This window comes from Phodopus roborovskii, unplaced genomic scaffold, assembly GCF_943737965.1.
Source record: "Phodopus roborovskii unplaced genomic scaffold, PHOROB, whole genome shotgun sequence".
NCBI lineage: Eukaryota > Metazoa > Chordata > Mammalia > Rodentia > Cricetidae > Phodopus > Phodopus roborovskii.
This window is the reverse complement of record NW_026126480.1, coordinates 22,788,732-22,801,039: the sequence shown is the minus strand read 5'-3', so window position 1 is coordinate 22,801,039 and position 12,308 is coordinate 22,788,732. Positions and strand designations below refer to the sequence as shown.

At 36.3% G+C, this 12,308-nt stretch overlaps 1 protein-coding gene across 3 annotated transcripts in view; it reads right to left on the bottom strand.

The window, feature by feature from the left end:
- Positions 1-12,308, bottom strand: part of Far1 (fatty acyl-CoA reductase 1) — a 59,932-nt gene that overhangs the window by 34,123 nt on the left and 13,501 nt on the right. For all 3 annotated transcript variants that reach the window (XM_051192722.1, XM_051192723.1, XM_051192724.1), the window contains one exon: positions 8-201. In XM_051192722.1, coding sequence (XP_051048679.1) covers positions 8-196 — 189 coding nt within the window. In that variant the 5' untranslated portion in view covers positions 197-201. The remainder of the gene's footprint in view (positions 1-7; positions 202-12,308) is intronic.

Genomic DNA, 12,308 nt, shown 5'->3' with positions numbered 1-12,308 from the left:
CACTTACCTTGCTACTAAGGATTTCTTCCACGCGCTCTTGCGGTGTTTGTCCAGCTTTCTGCCTCACCAAAACGTAGACTGAATTCACCTTAGGACAGGATCTCAGCAACTTTTCCAGAAGCACCTTCCCTAAGAAACCAGTAGCTCCTGTGAGGAGGATATTCTTGCCTTCATAGTATTCTGGGATTGAAACCATTTTGACTATGAGAGAGATATGACAACACACACATTAGTTTATGAATGTATGCTCGATCTTATTAAAAACCTCTTGGTTTCCACATGAATATTTTAAAAGACTGGCAAAAATCAAAGTTGAATATTGACAAGAGAAGACTCTTTTGGTTCATTATAGTACAGTGGAAACAAGAATGGACTGCAGCTCCTCAAGACCTTGTTCTTTCCTGGATCATCTCAGACAAGTCAGTCACTCACCTTTTCAGTCCCCAAGTTTCTTTAGTACATTTGTATATTTAAAAGATCTCTAAAGCATTACATTATGAACACAAATATTCTGTTAAACACTGAATACGACTGAATTATGGTTCTCTCTTCTCAAAGAAATTTATAACAATGAATGGAGGTCAGCAGACTCAAAATACTCAGCTTGAATAACACTACCAGGTATCACAGTCACCTGTCATCAACCACTTAAACAGAATGAAGTTCTTTCCTTCTAAACATTCATGACAACAAATAAAAATAAAAAAGAGGAAGTGAAAAAATACACAAGAAAATGGGCAGAGGATGAATGGGGTGAGTACAGGAAGCTTTACAAAATACATTATAAGCAACTACACTATATTGAAATCCAAGCTCTATGCTATTCAGAGCCTGAGGTTATGCAATGCAATCGGCGGAAAAAAAGCTTCAATACTACTTAGGTCTCATTTAAACTGAAAACTCTAATAGATGTGCTTATGTTCAAGGGTCTCATACCTTATTAAGTGTTTTGTAAAAATGTGGAGGTGTGAGCCACCATTCCTAAACAAGTGTGGCAACTACTCCTCAAAAAAGCTTCTCTTTACAGAAAATGGAGAGCATCACAGAAAACAACTATAGACAATACAGGGAGCAAATCATGGGGAGCCAAGCCCAACAGAAAGATTTATATCACAACTTCTATATCTATGGCTCAGGGAACATCACTGAAAGGTAATGGAAAGATTTTAAGAACCAGAATACCAGTAAATCAGCCATGAAATAGTCTCTCCCAGAAATGGTTACGTAAACAAGAACAAAACAATAGGTGTATCAATGGACAAGTTAATGTGGGAAGGGGAAATTTTAGAGATCTCACCCCTAGACAAAGAACTACCTGAAAGCTGGGATAAAGAGAATTAGTCTCTCCCTTATTGGATGTCCAATGCAGACTGCTCAGCCTTGAAACCATACATACAGAAACAGCAAAAATGAACTCAACATGTTACATTTATTTTTGCATACACATACATACATATATGAATGTGTGTAACAAATACATTCAAAGAAAAAGAGACTATCAAGTTGAGAGTTGTGGGGAATGGGAGAAATTCGAGAAAGGATAGTTAGGAGAGGCTGGAGGAAGGAAATGGAGAGGAAAGTGGTGTCATTCTATTTCAATTAAAAACATTTTTTAAAATTTAGAAACAAAAACCTTCATGTATCAGCAGAAAAAAAAAAGGGGGGGAAGAGTGATAAAGCAAAAATAACTTCTAGAAGAACAGATGAGAATGAACCAACAGAGAGGCCACAGCAGAAAAAGAAAAGTAAGGAGGTCAGAGCTCTATTTAACATTTATCTCCCCCACTGAAACACAGGAGAAAACATCAAACTCAGGATCAAGAAGCTGGATTAGACTATGCAGTCATCAAGGTAATCAGAAAACATGCACAAAGAACATAAGAATCACTCCTGAAAGTCTCATTTCCTGAATACATATTGGCTCCAGCCTTCATATTTGTAAGTACTTGAGGAAAGCATGCAGCTGGTACTTGGGACTTAACTGAAACAAACAGGCTAGGTTCTAGGGTATACCAAACACCCTTAAGGAGGTGGGGAAAGCAGGGTCTGCAGAAAGAAACAAAAGCAACCAATAGAAAAGCAAACAAACAAAGTCTATGGAGCATTTTGCCTCCAAAGCAGATTTTAAGGCATTAGTCTACCTATCTGCTCCTGGCCCTGAGAGTATATTCCAGGAAACTCTCAACCAGCAATCCCATCTCAGGAAAAATTCTCGGGAAATATCTCCAAAATCAAAATCAAGATCAAAAGCAACTACCAAAACCAACTGCCTAGTCCTTCACAACCCAATTACTAAGTAAGATAATGAATACATCAAGAAGACATTAAAGTCTTATAAATACCCTCAAGCCATTTGTAAATATCCTCCAAACCAATAAGAATATTGCATCTGTATAATGATGACCCTGAAAGCCAAAGGTAACTTAATAAAAATCCCAATGAAGTACTGGTCAAGGAGGCCTCCCAAACAATACAGGCTGTATGCCACTCTTGTTGGTTGTCCACCAGAACTTCTTAATAAGACCCTATTGCTGAAGACACCATATACCATGGTTACAAGGCACAGAGAATCAAGCTGAGAACAGGTTAGAAGCTTCATCCATCCCTGCTAGCAGGCTTTCATTGTACCTGAAGGTACAATGCAATCTGCTAGAGTAGTAAAGGTATCAACGGTCTTACTCAGCCATGAACCCTACAATCTGCAATACCAACCTGCCAGGCAAGATGTTCCCACCCATACAATGGTGCATGAATGTTATGGAAGTAACCAACTGCCCTCTTACTGTATTTGAGGCCTGCTCTAGAACAGAGAATCCGTACCTGGTACTGTAGCCTAATCCTAAACCCCATGGCTATAGAGGTCATAGACCCTAAAGGGGAAACTTACTGTTGTTGTTTGGGTAAATTACTACAGCACCAACCTATTCTCTAAATATCTACATTTATACTAAGATTCAGAGAAACTTCTCTTTGCACTGTACAGTAGTGAATGCAGAGACCAATGGCTGAGAATACTGTCGGCTAAGTGATCAGGACATTTATACCACTCCTTCTAAGACTTAGGAAATTTCAAGGGAAAAGGGCAAAAAGAATGACGAACTGGAAGACAGGAAGAAGGATTGCTGAAATGCTGTCTTCTAGGCATGGTATAAACAATGTAGTCATCATATCACAACAGCTATGGGCTACCTGCAATAGGTCTAAACAAGACGGGGTCTATCAACAGTCAATCATAGGCCATACTGTTTTCAGTTGTGTACCCCATGAAGAAACCCATCAAATGCTGATGGATAGGGCCATATCCATCCTCACAGATAATACTAGTTATAACTCTATGGACCTTTAAAAAAAAAAAAAGGAATTCATAGGGGTAGAAAAGAGATAAGAAATTTAATCAGACTGCCCTTTCTATGTATATGAAGTTATCAAAGAACAAATTTAATAAAGGTTTAAAAATATTGCATCTACAAAATAATTACTACTAAAAAGGAACAAAGATATACCATGTTTGGAAATCAGCAATTCAGATAAAGGTAGAAAATGCAATAAATAACCAACCTAGAATTAATTGATGAATGAGTTTAACAAGCTCTTATCATCTGTGAGCAAACAGCTACAGCACTGCATTCCTGACAGTGACACAGGATCACCACTCTCTCTTGGAAAGGGTGAAGACGCCTAGCAACTACAAGTTTCTGCAAGTAACACTGTAGTCTCTGATTCAAAAATTTGGTAAAAACAAGTTAAAAGTCTAACAAAGGACTGAGTACCAAGTACTGCCATTGTTTTCAAGGAATTCACTTGCCAAAAGTGTTTTTCCATTAGCTGCTTACAAAAACTTAAAATTGCATTAAGATAAATACACCACAAAGCTATTTAAGACACATCCTTAACTAATAATTCAAATCCAGACTCTGCCATTTAAGCTAAAGCTACTACTAATTTGAACCTGTTTTTATTTGTAGAAGAACATGCAGGTCTTATTTATGGGCAAACAGAGACTAAAGTGAACACAAATGAGGAATTAGAAAATGACTAGGATATCAACTTGGTTAAGTGATTAAAATTAAGGTTCTTTCTCTCGTTTTTAACTTTTTAAACTCTTAGGGTTTTCCAATAAGTACAAAAGCACAAAAATCTACCACTTAAAAAACAAGCAGTTTTTTTTTCTTTTGTTTTGTTTTGTTGTTGTTGTTGTTGTTTGCTAAGAAACAGAAATCCTCTTGCCCTGTGATGCACTGGATTAAATTAAAACTTTCAATACAATATTGTGATGGTTAATTTCAATTTTCAACTTGACTGGATTACAAAAAAAAAAAAAAAAAAAAAAAAAGGCATTATAGAGGTACTCATCCAAGTGAGACTGTAGGATATTTCTGAGAGTTTTAAGCAGAAAAAGAGAAACCACCTTGAATGTGGATGGCACTAACCAATGGGCTGTTGTCCTAAACTGAATAATACCTTCAGATATTATTTTCCATAAGTTTCCAGTAAGTTTTTCTTTGTTGGTTTGTTGGTCGGTTGGTTTGCTAAGTTCACTAAGCACACATGTATGGGCAGAATAAACTCTGAGCCAATGTGTTTTAACTAACCCCACAATTACAGAAAGCATAAAAAATTTCTATGTTCCTTTCAGATAGATAAATGCATCAATCATGGAAATGAAAAAACTGAGCACACAACACCAGAAGTTCAGAGGAAATGGAAGGGCTGGAGTGTATTATCTTAAAGACCTTATTCAGTTCTAAGGTACACAACTCAACTACTGAAGGAAAAACATCCTTCTTCACATCAGGGCACCCCACTGTTTACTAAGTGCATGCAATAGACAAGAACCTGCTTTCTACAGAGATGGGTGTGGAATACAGTGAATTCTATATGAAGAATCCTTTAAAACTTCAGTTTGGTCCACACGCATCCACATACAAAGCTGACAGATCAAACAGCAACTGCAAAAAAAAAAATCTGTTAATTGGTTCAGGCAATTTCACTTTACCAAGATCTCCCTAAGTGCCATTTTCAAAGGGAGAAAAATACAAAGAAATCTATCATCAAACTTAGAACTGGAGTTGAAAAATCACCAACTGGATTTAATTACTGTCACAATCAATTTTAATGAAAATACTTGGTCAAGAAGTAAGCATATACCTATCATCAGTAGATTTGCTTTCCTGTCCCACAAACATGACCTATTTAAAGACTTTACCCAGATAAACTCATTCATTGGAATACTAGCAACAAAACCCCCAGGACAATGGAGGAAAACAGATCAAGGTACAAGAAGTTCTGAGATCTTGCTCAAGTGTAAAAAATTCAAACACATTTTTACATGTTATCAAGGAACTCCCATGTGTACCACTAAATTTTGAAACTGAGTTGGACTTAAATGCCTTTGAAAAACAGCAAGTTACTGTTATGAATAAACTGTATAGCCACAGCTTCTTGGTGTACCTTGTCCCAAGGTTCTCCATTTAGATACCAATGTAAAGGTGAATAACCCAGTACATTATTTATATAAACAACCACTACTATATATCAGGAGCATTAAACTTACCAAGACACACTAGAGCAAGACAGTGAAAAAACAATTTCTCTGTGCAAGTAAATAACCAGAAAATGTTGAACAGAAATGAATCAAAGCAAAAACAAGAGACACAGACTGAATAGCAAGCCATCACTTTCTCAAGGTCTAATCAAGTTTCCCTCCAGCCTCTTCCCAGATCACCAGGCAAAAACTCCTATCTGTCCTTGTACTCAGCTCAGCACAATCCTTCAGTCATTAACAATGCCCACATTGACTATTCAGACTTTCACCTTTATATCAACTGGTTTGTGGGCCAAATACTGGCAACCTGAATATAGTCCATACTCCTTTATATTAGCTCCTTTATATTCTTTTACCTTTTACAGTCTGTAATCTAAATATTACTTAAAGTGTAATGTGCAATTTTAGTGTTGTACTATTAACATCCAAGTGTAACAAATAATTTAACAACTTACAAGAGTCAAAATTTCAAGTGAACTAGGAATATTGAAAAAGCTGACAAAATTTACATGGCTTGCAAATTTCACATTCAACATATTTCTGACAAAATGGAAAGACACAAGCCACAGTTTGTGTTACTCTCATAGCTCATTCACAGCAACTGGCATGGTCAACAGGATTCTGTTTGTCAGAATTCAGTGAATAGAAACTTCTGGCAAAATAACTGAAAATATATGAAAAATTTTCAAGCAAATTAAGCCATTTGGTGCTAACAGGCAAGACTGAACACCCATATTACATACTTTTGAACTAATAAACAAGTTTTTAAATAATTGCTAAATCTGTAGTGTAATTGTTAAGTCTTGGGAAAAAAGATTACTACTAAGGACTAAAAGCTACTTATTTATTGGCTAAATATTGCAATCCACACATGCACATATACTTACTTTTTACTTTGGGAAAAGAAATTAATGATTTTTAGCAAAACTAAACTTATATCAAGTATCTGAAAGTTCAAAGATACAAACCAGAACTACTCACTTACCGGCTGACAATAATTAACAAGCCCTCAAACACTCTTAAGAGCTCTGGTCCTACACTCAAGACTGCTCTAGTGGATACAATACATACATGTAGCCTCTTCAAGCTATTCCAAAAACTTTTAAATACAGAAATGGAGATAAACCATAATAGTACTTAAACAGTAAAACTGAGTATGATTACTTTGGAAAGCTTTCTGGCAGAATTTAGGAACATTTGTAAACACATGTGGGCACTAAGACTTGAACAATAAATATTATCTTTAAAAAGCCTCAATACCCATTGGTAGTAAAATATAATTACAGCAACATTATATATTCTATTATATATGCATACACACACACACACACACACACACACACACACACACACTATATAACAATGTAGATAAAAAGCTCTCAAGTATTAGCCAAAAAATACAGATGAAAAAAAAAATAGTCTGTGTGATTCTTTATATAAAGTAAACATATACCAACATACACACAGACACCCACATCCCAGAAGTCAAGATAGTGTTTACTTCAGGACGAAGGAAGGGACACAAAGCAGGCCTGTGGGGATCGAATTCTTTCCACTTTCTTGGCTACACTTCAGCCAAGGAAGTGTAGTAATCAAAAAGTAGTATCATGATTACTCAATGATAAAGCTGTACTTGTAAACTTCTGCTTAGACTTAAAGGTTTGTTTTTAGATTGTTTCCCCTATGTCATTCCTTAAGCTATACCATCACTCCTAAGTGGTCCTACAGGACACCCTCCAAATCTGACTTGATTCTAATGTAAATGGCCCAAGACTATCTAGAACAGTGGTTACTCAACCTGTGGGTTGTGAACCCTTAGGGGGTTGAATGACCATTTCACAGGGACTGAAATCAGATATCCTGTATATCAGATATTTATATTATGATTCCTAACAGCAGAAAAATTACCATTATGAAGTAGCAATGAAAATAATTTTATGGTTGGGGTCACCACAACATGAGGAACTGTATTAAAGGGTCGCAGCATTAAGAAGGCTGAGAACCACTGGTCTAGACCTCTTTTGAAATAACAGTATTTATAGCATGTTAACTTCAAACACAGTACCTGTGCCCCGCTCAGGAACTCCAGAACTTCAGTCTGAAGGCTGGGTGCCACTTAGGCACTATGCTAAGAAGAAAGACAAGTACAGCTTTACATGGCCTGATTTCATAAAGAGCCCAAAACCTTACATATAAAATCTGTTACTTAGTTTGTCAACTGTTAAGGTGTCCACCCACCCACAGAACTCTAGTTCATTCCCAATTCTCCAGACACTAGACAGAGCAATAAACTACCACCCTAAGTCCAAATCTCTGCTACTCTCTGGTTTTACATATAAATTTTATTGGAGTAATACAAACGACCTAGAATTTCAACCTAATTGCATTTCACTAAAACAAGAACTATATAGTCCCAAAGCCTAAAATATTCTATTTGTCCTTGTATAGAAAATGTTTAGGGCCTTCAGCCTATACCAAAGCATTAAGTTTGTGCTCCTGTCCTGGGAATGCATTCTGATTTCTTACTGCCCCTTAAAGTTTCTTGACTCAAACAATGACAACCTCATAATGTGCCTGGCTCTTAAACTATTCTCTTCCCAGAACTTAATATTAAAATGCTAGTCTCTAATGGAAAATACTAGTTAGTCCCTAATATTCCAGATAAAAACAAAAAACAAAACAAACCCTCAAAATGAAATACTCCGGTGGTAAGGTCACATAGATTTCTACAGCAGTTCCTCCACACACCAGTCCAATTTAGAACCAAGTTCAGGACACCATTCCATGTCTACCCTTCTGTAGATACATTATTCATATGCCCTCCTTGGAAGTCATAGGTGAGCCCTCCACTAGCACTTCTCAAACATTAAAATATACACAAATTGCCTGGGGGTCTGTTAAAATGTTGATTCTAATTCAATTCATCTATGTTTCTGAAAGCTCCTAAGTGATCCTGGGGCCTCTTTCTGAATTGAGCCATGTCTACTAGCTTTTAGAGACTGTACCAAGTACCAAGGCTATTTAATAGTTTACAATGGTCTGCTTTAATGAAAAGAAGCTGAAGTATGAAAACATTCCTTCTTTCATTCCCACTCTTCTTGTAAAAACATAGTCATTGACATCATATACTCAAAGTGACATGAGACAGTGTTTCAAATACAAGATATATACCTACATATATATTTTTTTTAGATAAAGTGTACAAAAGGAACAAAATCTTAATGGGGGGTATAATTTGGCAGTACCTATAAGAATGTAAATGCTCATTATTTTGGACCTTGAAATTCTATTTCTAAAAATTATCCCCCAGTTCTTTCCACAAGTGTGAAAATGCTGCATCCAATGCAACAGAAAACCAAATGCCCACTTACAGAGAGCAGGTAAAACCTGGGATGTTCCTCTGGTGGTATATTCTGTATTTAAAGAATGTGGTGTCTTAGCAGAGAATATATTGGTACAAAGTAGCATTCATGATTATTCATGATTAAATAACCCAAGATGAGATCTATATCACACCCCCTTTCCACAAGGCTCAGAAAAGAGCTGGGAGAAAAATAAAAATAAAAAGAAACAAACAAAAACAAAAAAGTTGAAGAGCCAGAGTTCCTGGAGTACTAGAACAAAGCAGTGTCTTCTGGACATGACAGGACTACTGGGCTTAAAAATTCACAACTGCTACCTGCAAAGATCAAGCCACTCAACAATAAGCATGGAGGGGTCCCTACTCTAGCTGAAGAGCGATTGACAACTATTGGCTTCTGAAGGAGAGAAAGTCAGTTTTTTTTAATGGTGTGGATCCTGGTAGATAGACCACACTCCACACCCATTGAGTATATGAGTAACTTAAATTGCAATTATGTTAGAAAGAAGAAAAAAAAGAGGACATGAATTTGGAAGGGGATTGATTGGAGGTAGATCTAGAAGCAGTTAGAGGGAGAAGCAGCTTGGATGAATATGATCAAAATAGACTGTATTCATATATGAAATTCTAACAAAAATATTACATTTAACAATATTTTAAGTTATTTTATGTGTGAGTATTTTGCCTACATGTATGCTTGTGGACATTTGCATGCAATGTCTAGGGAGGTAAGAAGAGGATGCTGGATCCCCTGAAACTGAAGTTACAGATGCTCTTGAGCAGACATGAGGGTACTAGGAATCAAACCCAGGTCCACTGAAAAGCAACCCAGTGCTCTTAACTGTTGAGCCATCTCTCCTGCCTCTCCCCAGTATTTATTCTATAAAACACCCAAAATGCAATATACTGTGATGCTACTTTTCTGAAAAAGGAACTTCTTAATATATATTCTTATGGATTGTGTCTGGCAGAAAAGCCAAAAATTTGGTAATGCTGGTTGCTTCTGAAGAAAAGTATGTGTAACTTTGGAGTGGGGATGCAGGAGATTGATTGGATTAACTTTTCACTATCCTTTCATGTTTTTTTTATATGCACCGGTTATGAAATTTTTAAATGTTTATAAAGTATGGGAAAAGTATGAAAACATAAAAATTAGAAATCATAACTTTCTCCTTCAATTCTCTACTTTACACTTATTTTTTGTTCTACAACAACTAAAAATCAATTTCAACTTTATAGAAATTTTGAAAAATATTTTGAGAAAATTATGTTTTAAGAAAAAATAATCAAGTGCTGTGATGAAAAAGTATAATCTTTTTTTCTGGTAATCTTTACTAATAAACTTGTTCCATTTCTTTATTAGATGAAAAAAACATTTAATTAAAAAGCAGATGACTGGCTGGGTGGTGGGGGTGCACACCTTTAATCTAACACTCAGGAGGCACAGGCAGGCAGATCTCTGTGACTTAGAGGCCAGCCTGGTCTACAAGAGCTAGTTCCTGAACAGACTCTAAAGCAATACAGAGAAACTCTGTTTCAAAAACAAAACAAACAAACAAAAAAAAAGCAGATGACTATACATGAAACTATTAATAAACTATTGATAATAAGGTTGAATTCTGAATATGAAACCTACCCCACTCAGGGCAATGATATTGATGTTGGGACAGAACCCACTTCTAATCCGAGAACTTTCTTCATGATGTTTACCAAATTCATAAAGCACTACCAAATACAGTACTACAGTCAATATAGACTGCCTACCTCTACCTACATTTTACACAGTAACTGGTAAAGGATCAATATGGGGTGCTTAACCACTCAATCTTGCTTTCTCTCAACGTTCATCTCCCACAGCTATACCTCAAAGTCAGTTCTATTTACTTTTCTGTTAAAACTTGCTCCTCTATGCATTTAATATACAAACATATTTATTATTAAAGTCTACTAGTAGAGACAGTTGGGTAAACAAATGGACAAAGTATTTCTACTTTCATCTGTATTCCTGCACTCACTGTCACTGTCTCTTTGTGTTTCTGTCTCATTCAGAGAGAGAGAGAGAGAGAGAGTGTGTGTGTGTGTGTGTGTGTGTGTGTGTGTGTGTGTGTGTGTGTGTACATGAACACACACAATCCTTGAATACATAGGAAAGGGTTCTATATCCTCATGTTAATCCTGAGATTCTCCAGAAAAAAAAACCCAGTTTAACTATTTGATCAAATTAAAGCAATTTTTTTTTATTAAAACATTATATAATGACCAAGAAGGAAGACTACTCCTGAAAACTTTCCATCTGAGTGGTCAAGCCATGTGTTTTCAGAGCTTTTATGAACAAAATTCACAGGCCACTGTACTTTCCCATGTGGTTTTGTTGTTATTTTCCAAGAACTACAACTCTGAGAATCCCAGGAAGTTACCTGGTCCTCAGGCAGGTGAAACTTATAGGTTAATTTAAGGTCTAACACCTTCTTTTTACCTTTCTTTTGTTCTTTTCTTTCTTTTAAAGACAGGTTCTTATTAAGTAGTCCAGACAGGCTTTAAATCTGTAATATTCAAGCCTCAACCTCCCAAGCAGCTGGGATTACTGGAGTTACAGGACAGCACCACCAAATTTCTCATTTTAAAACTCCCAATCAGGTGTAATTCTTTTTTTTTCTCTCTCTCTCTTTTTTTTTTGACATTTTTTTTTATTTTATTTAATTTTATATAACAAAGTCCAATTAAATGAAAACAAACATTTATACACAATATTTGGGAATTTGAGCGTCATTCTTTCCAAACTATTTCCTGCTGGTAAGGGGTGCTGTCTTGGGGGATTCGAAGAAGATTCAGATATCCTGGCTGTAGTCTGTAGGGCTGTTTTGTTTTGTCCAGGTGTAATTCTTGTGTTTAACCTAGCATGTGCAATGCTGGTTTGTGATTAATTCTTTAATTTGCTTATCTCATTTTTCTGTACCTCAGCTGGAAGATTTTTTTGTCGGTAGCATACAGGCAGATGGTTAAGCTAAATGATCTTTCAACATTCCTTAAGTCATATGTCATACAAAGGAAGATGAAAGCTGGAAAGATGGCTCAGTAGTTATGAGAACATTCTGCTCTTGCAGAGAACCCAAGATGGGTTCCCAGCACTCACAATAGACAGCTCACAACCCCCTTTAACTCAGCTCCAGGGGATCAAATGCTTTCGGCCACTGCAAGCACTAGCACTCAGGTGTACATACCCACAACACAGACACACACACACACACACACACACACACACACACACACACACACACACAAAATGTCCTTAAAAACAAAACAAAAAAAAAGCTAAATGAAAAAGTTTCAAATATCTCCTACGAGAAAGAAATCCAAAATGTTCAAAACCATGGGTCAGCAAAGGTTTCTATAAAGGGCTAA